The 19,931-nt window shown below is 41.7% G+C and overlaps 1 protein-coding gene across 1 annotated transcript in view; it reads left to right on the top strand.

The window, feature by feature from the left end:
* LOC134528837 (BRD4-interacting chromatin-remodeling complex-associated protein-like) overlaps positions 1-19,931 on the top strand; it is a 242,869-nt gene that overhangs the window by 179,994 nt on the left and 42,944 nt on the right. The window contains exon 6 of the mRNA XM_063362503.1: positions 14,608-14,677. Coding sequence (XP_063218573.1) covers positions 14,608-14,677 — 70 coding nt within the window. The remainder of the gene's footprint in view (positions 1-14,607; positions 14,678-19,931) is intronic.

The following is a 19,931-nucleotide window of genomic DNA, read 5'->3' as shown; positions in this document are numbered from 1 at the left end:
TTGAGACTTCGATGGCATCTTTACCGACTTTAACGTCGTACTCGATGGAGGATGTACCATCGACAGATGTAAAGGATGATCGTCTGCTTGGGACTGTATTCACCAACACGAATAAGAAAGATACACGCAAGCATAAAGCTAATGTTGGTGACATTGTGAGAATCTCCAAGCAGAAAGGTGTCTTTGAGAAAGGTTTCACAGCGAATTGGAGTTCTGAACTTTTCCGTGTGATGTTACAGTGACTCTGAGGCTGTTGACAAAGACATAGACTATGATGAAACACCTAAAGCTGCCAAGATCGAAGAATGTGGCGGTGTCCTGAGACCGAAACGGTGGAAACGACGTGATATATTAAATAAATCTGATCAAGCTTGTGATGATCACCGTCTCAAACATGAAAGTTACCCTGAGGTTGGTGGTAAAACGGAAGACACCAGAGATCGTAATATTTATAAAGGTGCAAGGAAGATGGTGGTAGAAGAGATTGATTACACATCATGGAAAGATCCAAACATATTGGTTGACCGGCTAAGACTTTTACATGGTTCGCTTTGTGCAGGAAACTATTCGTGCATCAAAGAAATATCCTTCATACTCAAGGAACTGAGGAATGCTGGCTACATACAATAATGGCTTGTTTTACTTGCATTTGTATAATGTAAAGCAATAAAATAAATAATTTAAATTATAAGAATTTAATGTTTTTATTTCTTGTATTCTGATTTCTAACTAAGACTTAGATCTCGTAACTTGTGCTTCCTTTTTGCCTTTTTTTGTTGATGGAGCTTCCAAATGTGCTACCTTTTCGATGATGGTGCTTCCAAATGTGCTGCCTTTTCGTTGTCGGTGCTTCCAAATGTGCTGCCTTTTCGTTGTCGGTGCTGCCAAATGTGCTGCCTTTTCGTAGTCGGTGCTTCCAAATGTGCTGCCTTTTCGTAGTCGGTGCTTCCAAATGTGCTGCCTTTTCGTAGTCGGTGCTGCCTTTTCGTTGGTGGTGCTGTCTTTTCGTTGATGGTGCTTCCTTTTTGTTGATTGCGCGTAGTACAAAATGTAGTGATTGAATATTTACTAGTTTATCACCTCTTGGTGTTACTAAAATATTTTTCAAGGTTACTTGCTCCTTTAGAATGTATAAAAATGTCACGATGGATTAATTGAATATAATTAGCTAACAACGAAGGTCATGTGGTCCTGAAATGACTAGCCTATACGTCTGATAATGACATGACTCGGTCTCATGGACTGAAGACAATTGTTCTTTATGTGCGGTTTTGTACATGAACGGCTTATAGGTTATTCAGATTATTCAAAAATTAGACTTTCATGATAGGCTTATCGTCACTGTATTAATTCTTTGGTTAGGTATATTGACTTATGATTAATAAACTCCGCGAAAGGTAACGGAAAAAAGAATTTAAAATTTATTTAATAATTAGTTACAACTGTCACTGGTCAAGAATCTAACCGTGGACATGGATCCATCGATTCAATTTGTAAATTAATAATTGATTTTTCGGAGACTATTGGAATTTTTCCCGCATTTCTAACTAAATAATTACATGATTTCAACATGGCGGTCAAATTTCAAGATGGTGGGCACCTCAGCAATAATAAATTATTACTGCACTGTAGCATGTTAGAATAGAATTTGCATGATGGTAAGACAAGTACACACAATATGGTGACCTCCAGCAGACGAAAACATGATGGTGGCAATGACCGCTAGCATGTACTGAACATAAAATGACGGATCCGTGATGGACATCAAGGTCAAAGTCAAAGATCAATGTCGAGGTCAAATTTCAAGGTTAAGGTTAAATTTCAAGGTCAAGGTCAAAGGTCAAGGTTAAGGTCAAGGTCAAAGGTGTGGTGATGTCATACCAGCTGATGGTAAATACCTTGTTATTGGTGGAGGTAGGTCAGTCTGAAGGTGGCTTCTGTGGAGGAAGGATCTGTTGATTTTATATTTTTTGCCCTCGCCGGTTTCGAATCAAGGACGGGAATCGATATAAACAGAATTCTATTAAGTTAATTTTTTGATGAATTTTGAACTTTTTTTTTCATTAAAATCGTATAATAAATAAAGATTTTCAAGATGGTGTCTAAATTTAAAGATGGCGACCATAACGATAATTGTAACATTAATAGGACCCAATATGGCGGTCTTAACGAAAAGTGTAAGAATGATATGGTACTCAACCAAGATGGCGGGTGTAACGAAATATGCAACATTTATATAATCCAAGATGTCGACCGTAACAATAACTGCAACAGTGGTTTTTAAGATTTTTATTTAATTCGATTATTTAATTTTTTTAATGATTTTTAAAATTTTTCCCGATTTTCTAACATAAAAATTGCGGATTTTCAAGATGGCGACCGTAACGAAAATTGCAATGGTGACGACATGATTCGAAGTTGGTGGAAATTACTAGAAATACAAAATGGCAAATGGATTAGCATGGATTAACATATGGATTAGCATAGATTGACATACGGATTAGCATAGATTGGCATACAGGTTAGCATAGATTGGTATACGAATTAGCATAGATTGGCATACGGATTGGCATAGATTGACATGGATTAGCATAGATTGGCATGGATTAGGTTAGGTTAGCATAGATTAGCATATGGATTAGGTTAGGTTAGCATAGATTAGCATATGGATTAGGTTAGGTTAGGTTAGGTTAGCATAGATTAGCATATGGATTAGGTTAGGTTAGGTTTGGGTAGGTTAGGTTAGGTTAGGTTTAGTTTAGTTTAGTTTAGGTTAGGTTAGGTTAGGTTAGCATAGATTAGCATATGGATTAGGTTAGGTTAGTTTAGTTTAGTTTAGTATAGTTTAGTTTAGGTTAGGTTAGGTTTGGTTTAGTTTAGTTTAGTTTAGTTTAGGTTAGGTTAGGTTAGGTTAGGTTAGCATAGATTAGCATATGGATTAGGTTAGGTTAGTTTAGTTTAGTTTAGTTTAGGTTAGGTTAGGTTTGCATAGATTAGCATATGGATTAGGTTAGGTTAGTTTAGTTTAGGTTAGGTTAGGTTAGGTTTGCATAGATTAGCATATGGATTAGGTTAGGTTAGTTTAGTTTAGTTTAGGTTAGGTTAGGTTAGCATAGATTAGCATATGGATTAGGTTAGGTTAGGTTAGGTTTAGTTTAGTTTATTTTATTTTAGTTTAGGTTAGGTTAGGTTAGGTTAGGTTAGCATAGATTAGCATATGGATTAGGTTAGGTTAGTTTAGGTTAGGTTAGTTTAGGTTAGGTTAGGTTAGGTTAGCATAGATTAGCATATGGATTAGGTTAGGTTAGGTTAGGTTAGGTTAGGTTAGTTTAGGTTAGGTTAGGTTAGGTTAGGTTAGCATAGATTAGCATATTGATTAGGTTAGGTGAGGTTAGTTTAGTTTAGGTTAGGTTAGGTTAGGTTAGCATAGATTAGCATATGGATTAGGTTAGGTGAGGTTAGTTTAGGTTAGGTTAGGTTAGGTTAGGCGTGCGAAGGAAGTACCTACGGGCTCCGACCAACAGCGCTTCTCTGCTGTGAAGTATTAGGAGATCAGAACTTGAGAGGAGGTAGTAATAAAAACTTGCCGGTGCCGTTGCGCGTCGTGGAAGTAGAGCGCGCCAAAACACACGGTTGCCTGGCCGTATGTATCCGGCGTTCATAACACGTGTAGAAGTAGGCTTATATTCGTTACCTCCTGGCTGTTTATTACCGCCTAATACTTTTCATAGCGAGACGTCCTGGCGAGCTGGTCTGTCCGTCGTAACGGGACATTTTTTCGTGCGTACATGGCTGATGAACGTAACGGTACATTTTTTCTTGCGTACATGGTTGATGAACGTAACGGGACACTTTTTCATGTGTGTATGGTCGAAGGAAGTGACATAATCCAACATGGCTGATGAAGCGAAGCGTTAAGGTGGCTGGATCGGATCCCCGGATCCCCCACCACCCACCGGTGCGCCAGGATGAACCAAATACATCTACTAACTGCAAAAATCTATGTAATTTCTATTCATAGTAACAAAAAGCTATTATATTTACTTAAGTTTATAGAAGCGGCATTCTTATTACTACATGATTTATAAGTGTGCCTGGTGAAAAGTTTCAGATGCAAGTCTGTCAGTTAAAAGTTCAGGGGTTCTATATTTCGTTAGTTCACTTAGATAAAAACAATTACACAGAACGCAGCCTAGACCAAGGCCAGGGGTTTTGAATTCTTGGGACTGTGTTGCGCCTTATTGGTTCAACACACTTCCATTTAGTTTATTTCTAGCTGAAAGTAGTCCAGGATGTGTTCAGGGAACTGTGGTCCAGTCATTAAGGAAAACTACTGTACTTGTGAAGTATACTTGGCTTCTGATCAAATGGGTGAAATATTTGCACCGCTACTCATTCAACCTTCGAACTTTTTGGTATCTACTGATTACGTATAGGAAAACTCACGTGTTGAAAGACCTCATAAGTAGGGACAGGAAAAATTCGTGGGTTCAATGACCTGTAGGATGAACTCCATAGTTCTACGTACACTCGGACAAATGTCACTCACTCATTGGCTGCTGTCTTGTGAGACGTCCCAATGTAGCAGCCTGTGATTCGATACAGCTTTGGTTGAGTGTTTCTCATTGGCCCAGAGTCATCCAGGTGAGTTATGAGCCAATAGCAGAGGCAGCACTGAGGTACAACTATTTGTATTTTAGCCTATCGCGAAATGAATTCGCGAATTTTTCCGGTCTCTACTCATAAGTAAGGGCAGGCATTTTTCTCGAAAAAACCTGAATGTCTACTAGACTGCAACAAGGTATACCAGCACCAGCGGTTTCCTCCTTGTGATTGGCGGCCGTCTGCGAGAGAAGTCGCCGCCTTGTTTTACCGTGCCACTCAGGACGCGTTTGATTCCGCACAGACCTAACGTGATTGGTGTTGTAACAATCGACATGTGCCTGAAAGAAACTCGCCCAATCACGGAACACAGACGATGCTACAATGTTTTTACTTTCAGCTAGTCTCGGAATCTTTTCGCGAAATATGCATGCCCCTACTCATAAGTCTTCTGCGTGTCAGAGCGAGTAACGTGTGTTCATTGGCTGCTTACACCGAGGCTTCGTGGAGAGGTGTCTTTAGTTGCTGGTGGCGTTGACCTAAACCACAGCTAGGGCTTGCAATAACTCTTGCACAGTTGAATAAAACTGTTTGGAATGTAAATTCTGCCAGATCAGTGCACTAAACTTGTTTTATATCTATCAATAGTAGTATATAATAGGGGCTCCGGGGACATGGCGCCGGCGCGTGGATTGTGATTGTCGGTCCGCCATCTTGGATTGTGACGTCACGACGGCAAAAATTCCTCAAAATTCCTCAAAAATGACTCAAAATGACTCAAAATTTCCCGTTTTCGAGGGAAAAATTCCCGTTTCGAGGAAAAATTAGGATTTCAAAAAACCACAAATGTCTTTTGCCTTAGAAAGAACACAAATTCCTAAAATAGGCTTAAGCATCCTTAACTCAAGCCTCAGTTAAGCCATTTCTAGGAATAAGGATACCATGACCTTTGACCTTGACCCCGGCGGCCATCTTGGATCCGCCATCTTGGATAGCGTCATTGTGTTCTCGAAAATTTCGGTGACGTGTTTTCCGCCATATTGGATTATGACGTCACCGTTGCAGTTTCCGTTACGGTCGCCATCTTTAACTTTTTTATTTATTATCCGATTTTAATGAAAAAAATTCCAAAATTCATCAAAAAATTAACGTATTTGAATTCTGTTTGATTATATCGATGTACGTCCTTGGTTCGATTCCCGGCGAGAGTAAACGGTCGATCCTTCCTCCATGAAAGCTACCTAGACTGATCTACCACCAATACCAAGGTATATATCGTCAACTGATATGACATCATGTCCGCCATCTTGTCTTCATCCACTGGAGACCACCATCTTGTTTTCGTCTGCTAGAGTGTGCCGATACCATGTAGTATAATTATCTGGTCACCATACTGTTGTCCTCAACTGTTGACATTGAACATTGACCTTGAACTTTGACCTTGAACTTTGACCTTGAACTTTGACCTTGACCTTGAACCTTGACCTAGAAATTTGACCTTGACCTTTAATGTGACCTTGACCTTTAATGTGACCTTGACCTTTAATGTGACCTTGACCTTGAAATTTGACCTTTGACCTTGACCTAGAAATTTGACCTTGACATTGAAATTTGACCTTGACCTTGAAATTTGACCTTGACCTTGAAATTTTACCTTGACCTTGAAATTTGACTTTGTCCTTGAAATTTGACTGTCCTTGTCGAACATAATGGATCCGACATTTTATGTTCAGTACATGCTACCAGGAGCTACCACCTGCTGGAGTACGCCATATTGTGTGTGTACTTGTATTATAGAGTACATTTCCATCTGGATAATTTTATTCTAACCCGCTACAGTGCAGTAATCATTTATTATGGAGGTGCCCCCCGCCATCTTGAAATTCGGCCGCCATCTTGAAATCATGTAATAATGTAGCTAGAAAAGCGGGAAAAAATCCAAAATTCATTAAATAAATTAGTAATCCATATAATGATTGATTGGATCGACTAAGGTCCTTGGTTCTATCCCCTGGCCGATACAAAACAACTTTAATTTAAAAAAATACTAAAAAAGTGTTAGGTTTGAGAAAATAAAAACACCACAAGTTCTTTTAAAAAAATTTATTACTTAAATTCAATACACTACTACAAGTACAAAAAACACTGACAAATTACCAAAGCCTTGTGGATTCCTCGATTCAAACAGTCTTCTTATTGTACGGACTAAGCCTTTTACATGACTTTAAATGTCTATCCGATCCGTTCATCACCACAGCCAGAGACGGACTGAAATTCATAGCACTTATATAGTCTCATTAGCCGGTACAACACATGAGTCAAATCAATAACCATGTTCATTATACGTCTCGGAGCATTTTTTATAATGACGATGTAAGCTATCGAGACGTGAAATTAGTTTATTGCACTTATTGCACTGAAATTGTATTCTTTGAACATTATTAGAACAACCGCTTCTTTCATGTCTGCAAGCATTTGAGGTGATAGTAAATGATGCACCACAGTTTTTGCACTGATGCGAAGTACGCTCTTCATTAATTGAAGTATTCAATGCTGATGAAACTTCAGCTGATGGTGGAACAGCACATATCGAAGTCTCCTCCAGTGTTGTCAGAGGCGTTTCCAACGGGATCTGCACCTTCTCCGTCGTAGCTGTCGTAAAGGTTCCCGTAGACGATGGTACAACCTCCGAGTTCGACGTTAAAGTCGGTAAAGATGCCATCGAAGTCTCAAGAACAGGCAATTACGCGATTTATGCACCAGATTAAACAAACTAGGTGATCCTTACACCGCCGACGTCAGTAACAAACTGAGCATCCTGCTGTCTAGGACTCGCTTATATACATTAACCGGTTTGAATAATACGCTAGTCAAATCAAGAACCATTTACAATAATACTAGAGTCAAAACAACATTAAATATAGAAGCACCATCAACAAAAAGGAAGCACATTTGGAAGCACCGACAACGAAAAGGCAGCACATTTGGAAGCACCGACAACGAAAAGGAAGCACATGTGGAAGCATCGACAACGAAAAGGCAGCACATTTGGAAGCACCGACAACGAAAAGGCAACACATTTAGAAGCACCGACAACGAAAAGGCAGCACATTTGGAAGCACCGACAACGAAAAGGAAGCACATTTGGAAGCACCGACAACGAAAAGGCAGCACATTTGGAATCACCGACAACGAAAAGGCAGCACATTTGGAAGCACCGACAGCGAAAAGGCAGCACATTTGGAAGCACCGACAACGAAAAGGCAGCACATTTGGAAGCACCGACTACGAAAAGGCAGCACATTTGACAGCACCGACAACGAAAAGACAGCACATTTGGAAGCACCGACTAAGAAAAGGAAGCACATTTGGCAGCACCGACAAAGAAAAGGCAGCACATTTGGGAGCACCGACAACGAAAAGGCAGCACATTTGGAAGCACCGACAACGAAAAGGCAGCACATTTGGAAGCACCGACAACGAAAAGGCAGCACATTTGGAAGCACCGACAACGAAAAGGCAGCACATTTGGAAGCACCGACAACGAAAAGGCAGCACATTTGGAAGCACCGACAACGAAAAGGCAGCACATTTGGAAGCACCGACAACGAAAAGGCAGCACATTTGGAAGCACCGCGAACGAAAAAGGCAGCACATTTTGGAAGCACCATCGAATAAGGAAGCACATTTGAAAGCTCCATCAAAAAAAGGCAAAAAGGAAGCACAATTTGCGAGATCTAAGTCTTAGTTAGAAATCAGAATACAAGAAATAAAAACATTAAATTCTTATAATTTAAATTATTTATTTTATTGCTTTACATTATACAAATGCAAGTAAAACAAGCCATTATTGTATGTAGCCAGCATTCCTCAGTCCCTTGAGTATGAAGGATATTTCTTTGATGCACGAATAGTTTCCTGCACAAAGCGAACCATGTAGAAGTCTTAGCCGGTCAACCAATATGTTTGGATCTTTCCATGATGTGTAATCATTCTCTTCTACCACCATCTTCCTTGCACCTTTATAAATATTACGATCTCTGGCGTCTTCCGTTTTACCACCAACCTCAGGGTAACTTTCATGTTTGAGACGGCGATCATCACAAGCTTGATCAGATTTATTTAATATATCACGTCGTTTCCACCGTTTCGGTCTCAGGACACCGCCACATTCTTCGATCTTGGCAGCTTTAGGTGCTTCATCATAATCTATGTCTTTGTCAACAGCCTCAGAGTCACTGTAACAATCACCGTAGAAGGAATCGTCTTCACCCAATTTACCGTAATAATTCGATGTTGATGATGTTGTAGTGTCTTCATCGTCTTCATGCTTCCTTTTTAGGAGTCCATCATTTTTACAAAGTAGGAAAGATCTACTTGAATTCGGCTGGAATATATTCTCACTTTTCACGTTAAGGATTCTTCCATTGTCTTCATTCTTCCGTAAATCATCAACCTCCTTCAATTTAAGTTCTTTGTCGAGATCGGAAGAGCCAAGAAAATTATTGTCGTAATGCAGATCACTCTTCCTTAGGCTAGTAGATTCATCGTTGTCCTCTAGCTTGTACGCAGGCTTGGCGCTACAAGTTCTGCCATGTCTTTTTAGGCTCTCTCTCCGCGTAAACGACTTGCTACATCGAACACAACTTATCATATTGCGCAGTGGATTTTTAACATAGTCATTCTTCTCGTGTTGTCTTTTATTCTTTCTCAAGATAAACTCTTTACTGCAAAACTTACACCTATGTTCTTTCGATACAGCGTCAGATCCCAAATCGGAATTCATATTAGTTACTGAGACTAATGCCAGATACCAATTGAGTGTTTTAAATTAGATCCAATACTTAAATATAAATTTTTTCATATTTCATCAGCGAGAATTAATATATCTCATGCAAAAGTACTTTATGCATGTAGTTCTGCTTTTCAACAACAGATGTCGCCACATGTTGCTTGCAGGTAAATAATATTTAGTTCTTTTATGCGGGATGCGGGATGCTCACTAACGATCGCAAAAGAAGGATGGCTTCGTTAGACTCCAAGGAAAAGGAAGTTCGTCTTGCATGTTGGTGCTCCACAGATGTCTCATAGCATAATATTAATTTGACTGAGTAATGATTTTTTTCCCACCTGATAAAAATATTGCAAGTTTTGATTTAGTAGCAGAAATTATCGAATTAAATGTAACTCCAAATAAAATGACATGTCTCATCAGACAAAAAAAAATCCATGCAGAGAGTGGTTTCTCAGAATAGTCAGAAACACTTGAAGAAACCACAGGAATGATTGCAAGAACACGGGAAAAAACCATCAAAATATTGACAAGAATAATCAGGAGCACACGGAGAAAACCACCATAATATTGACAAGAATAATCGGAAGCACACGGAGAAAACCGCCAGCTAGCTTGTGAACTTCTCTTTGATGTGCAAAGTTAGAGTTCTAGTACAAGCCAGAATGTTTGAATTTTTTTCGTTTTTATTTTTAATTTTTAATTATTTTTTTTGTATTTTTATGATATCAAAGAAAACTTGTGGCGGTTTTCTCCGTGTGCTTATGATTACTGCACTGTAGCGGGTTAGAATAAAATTATCCAGATGGAAATGTACTCTATAATACAAGTACACACACAATATGGTGTACTCCAGCAGGTGGTAGCTCCTGGTAGCATGTACTGAACATAAAATGTCGGATCCATTATGTTCGACAAGGACAAAGTCAAATTTCAAGGACAAAGTCAAATTTCAAGGACAGTCAAATTTCAAGGTCAAGGTCAAATTTCAAGGTCAGGGTCAAATTTCAAGGTCAAGGTCACATTGTAAGGTCAAGGTCAAATTTCAAGGTCAAGGTCAAATTTCAAGGTCAAGGTCACATTTCAAGGTCAAGGTCAAATTTCAATGTCAAGGTCAAATTTCAAGGTCAAGGTCAAAGGTCAAGGTCAAATTTCAAGGTCAATGTCAAATTTCAAGGTCAAGGTCACATTTCAAGGTCAAGGTCAAATTTCATGGCCAAGGTCAAATTTCTAGGTCAAGGGTCAAGGTCAAAGTTCAAGGTCAAAGTTCAAGGTCAAGGTCAAAGTACAAGGTCAAGGTCAAAGTTCAAGGTCAAGGTCAAAGTTCAAGGTCAATGTTCAATGTCAACAGTTGAGGACAACAGTATGGTGACCAGATAATTATACTACATGGTATCGGCACACTCTAGCAGACGAAAACAAGATGGTGGTCTCCAGTGGATGAAGACAAGATGGCGGACATGATGTCATATCAGTTGACGATATATACCTTGGTATTGGTGGTAGATCAGTCTAGGTAGCTTTCATGGAGGAAGGATCGACCGTTTACTCTCGCCGGGAATCGAACCAAGGACGTACATCGATATAATCAAACAGAATTCAAATACGTTAATTTTTTGATGAATTTTGGAATTTTTTTCATTAAAATCGGATAATAAATAAAAAAGTTAAAGATGGCGACCGTAACGGAAACTGCAACGGTGACGTCATAATCCAATATGGCGGAAAACACGTCACCGAAATTTTCGAGAACACAATGACGCTATCCAAGATGGCGGATCCAAGATGGCCGCCGGGGTCAAGGTCAAAGGTCATGGTATCCTTATTCCTAGAAATGGCTTAACTGAGGCTTGAGTTAAGGATGCTTAAGCCTATTTTAGGAATTTGTGTTCTTTCTAAGGCAAAAGACATTTGTGGTTTTTTGAAATCCTAATTTTTCCTCGAAACGGGAATTTTTCCCTCGAAAACGGGAAATTTTGAGTCATTTTGAGTCATTTTTGAGGAATTTTGAGGAATTTTTGCCGTCGTGACGTCACAATCCAAGATGGCGGACCGACAATCACAATCCACGCGCCGGCGCCATGTCCCCGGAGCCCCTATTATATACTACTATCAATCACTGTAAAAAAATATTTCTCTCGTGTAATTTTATTTGCAGGATACGATTAAAAATTTGTTATTTTCCCTTGAATGCGAATGAGCCATCGATAGGGGCAGGCATTTTTCGCGAATAAATCTTAACGCTTATTAGACTGCAACACGTTATACTCACATCAGCGGTTTCTTCCTTGTGATTGGCGGCCGTCTGCGAGAGAAGTCGTTGCCTTATTTGACCGAGCCACTCAGGACGTGTTTGCTTCCGCACTGACTCACTGCGACTGGTGGTGTAACAAACGATATTGACCTGAAAGAAACTCACCCAATCACGAGACACAGACGATGCTACAGTGTTTTAACTTTCTGCTAGTCTCGGTAACTTTTCGCGAAATATGCATGCCCCTAGCCATCAACAAATCATAAAATAGCTTAACAGCCCACACGATTTTGAACCAATGAAGGAAAAAAAAAGCTAGTTTTGGGAGCTTCCAAATTCCAGCATGATCAATAAGCTCGCCTAGTTATGTGCAGGACTGCTGAAGCTAGGCTGGTGATAAAGCATACCGTGAGATGGTCACTCACATTCCCGCAGAATAAACCTACAGGCAGTGGAATTCCAGCCTGCGGGTGTTTTTGTAGGCAACGACTGTTGGCGTCCTGCCTGCAGTGCATTATAACAGTGTGTGTTAGTGCAGTCTGCAGCCGACCGAGGTAGACCTCGCCTGTGATGTAGCTGGCTGGCTGTTGTTATCTTAGAGTTGTTTGTATTGCCGGCGCGTCGTCAGGGCGCTCCTAGCGATAGCAGCACACAACCTGTTTTTTTCTTCTTCTGCTCTTTAGTGGATGTAAATATTTTCAGTGTCACTTTTGAATCAAACGCAAACCTTTTGTTCACACATCCTGATATTTATTCATCGATTCCAGTCTTCTAATAACGATTCGGAGTAGCAGAACTTCAAATGGCGTAGTTTGTAAAGCCTACACATGAATAAGACGTTTGAGCTTTTACTGCTGTGAATTCCGATGTGCCACTCTTAACTGTTGATCGATTGGTACATATTTCTTAGTCGCTGGTTTACTTTTGGATTTGACGTCTGCCTGTCATGGTGGTTAAAAAAATAATCTCAGAGCCTAGGCTGTCGAATAGATGAGTAGTGAGTTCCTCCATGCCCACTTCCAGATACTACACAGTTAGTGATATCGTACATTTCCTTACTGGGATTTTTTTATATAAAAATAGCTTTGAGAGAGTGAGTAAAACAATGTAATTTCTTCTTGTTATTGCAATAAGTACCGACATGTTTTCACAGTCTTTGATTCTGCCTAGTTCGATTACCGGCCGATTCGGGTTTTTAAACTTGTGGACACAACTTTCACGGGTTCGGTCTCTCGTGATGTTTTGTTGCTCCACCTCCAAACCACGGCAGTATTTTCCCGCCATGACACATCAGTGGCTCCTCCACCACGCTCGGCATTCACCATTAGCACTCACCATCATCTGCTGGAAGAAACACCATTAGCACTCACCATCATCTGCTGGAAGAAACACCATTAGCACTCACCATCATCTGCTGGAAGAAACCATTAGCACTCACCATCTTGGCTGGAAGAAACACTATTAGCACTCACCATCTTGGCTGGAAGAAACACCATTAGCACTCACCATCTTGGCTGGAAGAAACACTATTAGCACTCACCATCTTGGCTGGAAGAAACACCATTAGCACTCACCATCATCTGCTGGAAGAAACACCATTAGCACTCACCATCTTGGCTGGAAGAAACACCATTAGCACTCACCATCATCTGCTGGAAGAAACACCATTAGCACTCACCATCATCTGCTGGAAGAAACACCATTAGCACTCATCATCATCTGCTGGAAGAAACGCTTTCAACATGGTGTCCTTATCAGGTGCTTTCCCGAATGAGCCGGACTCCATACCCGGCCCGACACATCACATTTTGGTTTACCAGGCCACAGACATCAAACCAGGCAAATACTGTCGGCCAAGGTCGCTTGCTTTCCTCAGTTACATGCACTGTGTTTTGAAGTTATTCGCCTCTGTGGACTTCTTTGACATCACTACTGGCAAATACTGTTGGCCAAGCTACATTTACACCAACTAAATGTGTTTTGTTAGAACGTATAGCTCGTAACGGCCCTACTTCGAGGTTATTCTCACACCAAATATGTCAGTGAGGCCCTACACTGAGGCTAATTTCACACCGACTAGTTTTGTTAGTAATACTCTACAGCTCATAGAGGCCACCCATCAGAGGCTACTCTCACACCAACTTGTGTCACTGAGCCTGTACAGTTCCAATAGGCCCTACACCGAGGCTTATGTACAGCAACTAATAGTGTCAGACTGTACAGCTCGTAGAAACCCTACACCAAGGCTAAATTCACACCAACTAGATGAGTCAGTGAAACTGTACAGTTTGTAGATGCCCTTAACCAAGACTACTTTCACACCAACTAGTTGTGTCTGTAACACTGTACAGCTCTTAGATGCCCTAAATCCAATGGTGTTCAGTGTTCATAGAGGTTGGACAAGCCTCTACCTCGCCCTAGTGAACTCCATAGAGTCGACTATTTGATGTTCAGAGTTCATAGAGGTGGGACAGGCCAGTATCCCACACTGGTTATCTCCATAGAGTCGAATATATAATGTTCAGTATACATAGAGGTGGAGCAAGTCTGTGACCCATCCTGGTCGACAGCATACCGTCGACTCTATGGTGTTCAGTATTAAAAGAGAAGTGCGCCCTGATGACCTTCAAACAATCGAATCTAAGGTGTTCAGTGTTCATAGAGGTGGGACAAGATAATGACCCGGACAGGTGATCTCCATACCGCCGACACTATGGTGTTCAGTGTCCATAGATGTGGAACAAGAAAAGCCCTGGACAGCTGATCTCCATACCGCCTACTCTATGGTGTTCAGTGTCCATAGAGGAGGCACAAGCCTTTCCTGATGATGGCGCGCCGAGGATGTGTGAGTGGGTTCTGCGCCCAACACTGTGATCTTCTGGTCGAGATATGGCCTTGAAGAGCACGGCAGTTGTTGCAGCTGGAGAACAGCGCTGACTGCAGCGTGTGTGTGTTGCAGGGATCGCGAGAAGGACGAGTGGGAGAGCCTGTCCAGCAGGAGCTCTGAGAGCGGCGTCGACACCTGCGAGGTGAGTAGCTCATGTTCGGCCGTGGCGGTGAGTAGCTCATGTCCCAGTGGCGCCACGGACACGCCCGTGCGGCCTGAGAAAACACATACCGCAGAGTAACAGCCTATTGCCAGTTGATTTGGCTGTCTAGACACGCATTGTGAGTCGCGGAAACACAATTGTATTTTATTGTAGTTTTGTAACAATTTTTTTAATTTGGTATTAGTAACTATTAAAGTTGTTTGAAATCGAGCTTTATAAGTAAAATATATTTTCAACATATTGGGAATAGTTTATTTTATTTGTGTGGAACATCAAAATTCCAAATGGGTCAGAACGTAAGACCGTGAACGATTTGTATGATTATTTTTACTTACTAATATATATATATATATATATATATATATATTACACGTTAAAATGGTGAATATTTAAAAAAAAAAGTTTTTTCTTTAATATTGCTTGTTTGATCAGCGGATTTCAGAATGTAGACAAAACAACAAATAAAAAAAAAAGACATTCATTTGTATAAATTTCGATAATATACTCCTACAGCATGCATAGCTATTCTATTAAATATTTACTTTGTTTTGTCTGCACGCCTCGGCAACATAAGTTGGCACTACGGACGACTGAAGCGCGGAGATAACCTGCCCGACCACTTGAGTGACATGTGGGTGTGACTGCTGACATGTGTGTGCGAGTGATGACTGCTGAGCCGGACCACTTGAGTGACATGCGGGTGTGGCTGCTGACACGTGTGTGCGAGTGTTGACTGCTGAGCCGGACCACTTGAGTGACATGCGGGTGTGGCTGCTGACATGTGTGTGCGAGTGATGACTGCTGAGCCGGACCACTTGAGTGACATGCGGGTGTGGCTGCTGACACGTGTGTGCGAGTGTTGACTGCTGAGCCGGACCACTTGAGTGACATGCGGGTGTGGCTGCTGACACGTGTGTGCGAGTGTTGACTGCTGAGCCGGACCACTTGAGTGACATGCGGGTGTGACTGCTGACACGTGTGTGCGAGTGTTGACTGCTGAGCCGGACCACTTGAGTGACATGCGGGTGTGGCTGCTGACACGTGTGTGCGAGTGTTGACTGCTGAGCCGGACCACTTGAGTGACATGCGGGTGTGGCTGCTGACACGTGTGTGCGAGTGTTGACTGCTGAGCCGGACCACTTGAGTGACATGCGGGTGTGGCTGCTGACACGTGTGTGCGAGTGTTGACTGCTGAGCCGGACCACTTGAGTGACATGCGGGTGTGGCTGCTGACACGTGTGTGCGAGTGTTGACTGCTGAGCCGGACCACTTGAGTGACATGCGGGTGTGGCTGCTGACACGTGTGTGCGAGTGTTGACTGCTGAGCCGGACCACTTGAGTGACATGCGGGTGTGACTGCTGACACGTGTGTGCGAGTGTTGACTGCTGAGCCGGACCACTTGAGTGACATGCGGGTGTGGCTGCTGACACGTGTGTGCGAGTGTTGACTGCTGAGCCGGACCACTTGAGTGACATGCGGGTGTGGCTGCTGACACGTGTGTGCGAGTGTTGACTGCTGAGCCGGACCACTTGAGTGACATGCGAGTGTGGCTGCTGACACGTGTGTGCGAGTGATGACTGCTGAGCCGGGCACAAACAATTACAACGCAGGGACAGTCGTAGTCCGAACGGGAGTGATAGTAAAATTATTAATATTCTAAGTTATATAAAACTGGAGGCGTGTCTGTGTAGGTAATATTTCCGTTATCAGTTTCCAAGTCTTGTACCCGTAGTTCACTAATCTCGAGTTCATATAAACCCGTTTATTGCTGACAATTGTTGTATAGGCCTACTCTTTTATATTCTAGATAACTTGATGTAGGTATATATATTTTATGCATAATCTTTGCAGTTCGCACAAGGTGTTTGTATATAGTCCGTACTGTATTAAAAATCGCTGTAAGCTGTTTACATTTTTAGAAAATTGCTTTTAATCAAACAAGCTCGTATCTTAAGTGCTTCTAACAGATTTTGGCTTAAGTGTGGAGCATATCAGGTTACATTAACTGTAGGCGAGAGCTGTTTAAAGACAGCAACCATTCAGAACTCTATAAAAGATTAATTAGTCCATTGTGGACACTTTGCGGTATACTTATGGGTTTTAAACGATTATGTGTAGCTGCTGATAATCTACCTATATTTGTTGTGTCACTTTGTCCTAATTTGTTTGGCCTAATAAGCTATTAGAATTACTTAGACTTAAAATAAATTGCTTAATCTGTTATAGAACTGTTATTTGGTGTCAGATGGTTTGGTTGTAGGTCATTTGGCCTCAATTAGTTTGGATTTAAGTTCTTTGGCCTAAAATAAGTACAGTGACATAAAAAAACTTTAGTCTTAAACTGTTACAGCAGTTAATAAACTTCCTTTTACTTTTCTTGAAATCTGGAGTACAAATATTTGGTCTAAAATTATTTTGTCTAAGATAATTTGGCCCGAGTTTATTTGACTTACCTAATATAATTTGGGCTAAAGTCAATTGGATCTGATATTTCGCTAAAATGTTTAATCTAAAAATAATTTGACGAAAAAACTCATGTTTAGTTAGTTTGGTATAAAAATATTTTGCTTGATTTTAAGCCAAAGGAGTTTTAAGTGGAGTGACGGGTAGTCTAAAATGTTTACCCAATTTCTTCAAGCTCAAATGTGTTTCTGGACCGAGGCGTCAAGATCATCGCGATGTATGACAATCTGTATTTTGTGCCAGTTATGTAAGCCATGTATGTATATTTTAGATAGTAATTAACACTACTGTAAATAAAACACTATTATAGTTCAACACTTGATTAAGGTATAGATCCTGCATTTCTATATTGTAAAGGTACCATTTAGGACACTAGTGGTATCATTTAGGATAGGCATGCTGGTTGCCTGTGACGTACCAATCAATACCTGGAGTAAATGGGAAGAAATTATAGACTCATGTTCATTGTTTCAGCCAACATAACTTTTTATATTACTATATATTACTAAATATTATATTAAGGGAATATAACATTTGTGCCAACAGCTTAAAAGTTAACCAGAAAAATATGAGAAAGTTTTCAAAATGGTACGGCCACCTAGAAAAGATCCTGAAAAGGGTTTTGAAAAATAAATTTACTATTAATAAACACACCTTGATATAGTTCGGATGTTGGTGTAATTTGAGTGTTAAATCATCAATGTCTCTACTTTATATTGTTATTTAGGCCGTAAGAGTCCAGATCTCCTAGCTAGCTTAATGGTCCGAATTTTATTATACAAACACTTGTGGAATGTTTACTGCACTCCAAAATACTGGTTGATTTTCATAAAATAGTATTCTCGCCGATTTTTGAAGGAAACAAAATCTCTCAAAAACTTTTACTGGTTTTTAATTGTTAAAATTCCTCGTTATTGAAAATCCGTTGAACATAATAGAGGTCATTGCCCGACCAATACACCTTTTACACGACAAAGACAAACCCCGCAGAACAAACTATTTCACTAGCTCAAACTAGGGAGTTGAGCGCTGGGGAGCAATATTCACTGCCTGGCCACTCACTTGTGATGCTGTAGGTACTGACAACACGCGCTCGCTTGCAACACACTGTACAGACTAGACAGTTGAGTGCTGGGGACCAATATTCACTGCCTGACCGCTCACTTGTGATGCTAGGTACTGACAACACGCGCTCGCTTGCAACACACTGTACAGACTAGACAGTTGAGCGCTGGGGACCAATATTCACTGCCTGGCCACTCACTTGTGATGCTGTAGGTACTGACAACACGCGCTCACTTGCAACACACTGTACAGACTAGACAGTTGAGCGCTGGGGACCAATATTCACTGCCTGACCGCTCACTTGTGATGCTAGGTACTGACAACACGCGCTCGCTTGCAACACACTGTACAGACTAGACAGTTGAGCGCTGGGGAGCAATATTCACTGCCTGGCCACTCACTTGTGATGCTGTAGGTACTGACAACACGCGCTCACTTGCAACATACTGTACAGACTAGACAGTTGAGTGCTGGGGACCAATATTCACTGCCTGGCCACTCACTTGTGATGCTGTAGGTACTGACAACACGCGCTCGCTTGCAACACACTGTACAGACTAGACAGTTGAGCGCTGGGGACCAATATTCACTGCCTGGCCACTCACTTGTGATGCTGTAGGTACTGACAACACGCGCTCACTTGCAACACACTGTACAGACTAGACAGTTGAGCGCTGGGGACCAATATTCACTGCCTGACCGCTCACTTGTGATGCTAGGTACTGACAACACGCGCTCGCTTGCAACACACTGTACAGACTAGACAGTTGAGCGCTGGGGACCAATATTCACTGCCTGGCCACTCACTTGTGATGCTGTAGGTACTGACAACACGCGCTCACTTGCAACAGACTGTACATACTAGACAGTTGAGCGCTGGGGACCAATATTCACTGCCTGACCGCTCACTTGTGATGCTGTAGGTACTGACAACACGCGCTCGCTTGCAACACACTGTACAGACTAGACAGTTGACTAATATTCACTGCCTGACCGCTCACTTGTGATGCTGTAGGTACTGACAACACGCGCTCACTTGCAACACACTGTACAGACTAGACAGTTGAGCGCTGGGGAGCAATATTCACTGCCTGACCGCTCACATGTGATGCTGTAGGTACTGACAACACGCGCTCGCTTGCAACACACTGTACAGACTAGACAGTTGAGCGCTGGGGAGCAATATTCACTGCCTGACCGCTCACTTGTGATGCTGTAGGTACTGACAACACGCGCTCACTTGCAACAGACTGTACATACTAGACAGTTGAGCGCTGGGGACCAATATTCACTGCCTGACCGCTCACTTGTGATGCTGTAGGTACTGACAACACGCGCTCGCTTGCAACACACTGTACAGACTAGACAGTTGAGCGCTGGGGACCAATATTCACTGCCTGACCGCTCACTTGTGATGCTGTAGGTACTGACAACACGCGCTCACTTGCAACACACTGTACAGACTAGACAGTTGAGCGCTGGGGAGCAATATTCACTGCCTGACCGCTCACTTGTGATGCTGTAGGTACTGACAACACGCGCTCACTTGCAACACACTGTACATACTAGACAGTTGAGCGCTGGGGACCAATATTCACTGCCTGACCGCTCACTTGTGATGATGTAGGTACTGACAACACGCGCTCACTTGCAACAGACTGTACAGACTAGACAGTTGAGCGCTGGGGAGCAATATTCACTGCC

This window comes from Bacillus rossius, chromosome 2, assembly GCF_032445375.1.
Source record: "Bacillus rossius redtenbacheri isolate Brsri chromosome 2, Brsri_v3, whole genome shotgun sequence".
NCBI classification, from domain to species: domain Eukaryota; kingdom Metazoa; phylum Arthropoda; class Insecta; order Phasmatodea; family Bacillidae; genus Bacillus; species Bacillus rossius.
This window is presented reverse-complemented; position numbering and strand designations above follow the sequence as displayed.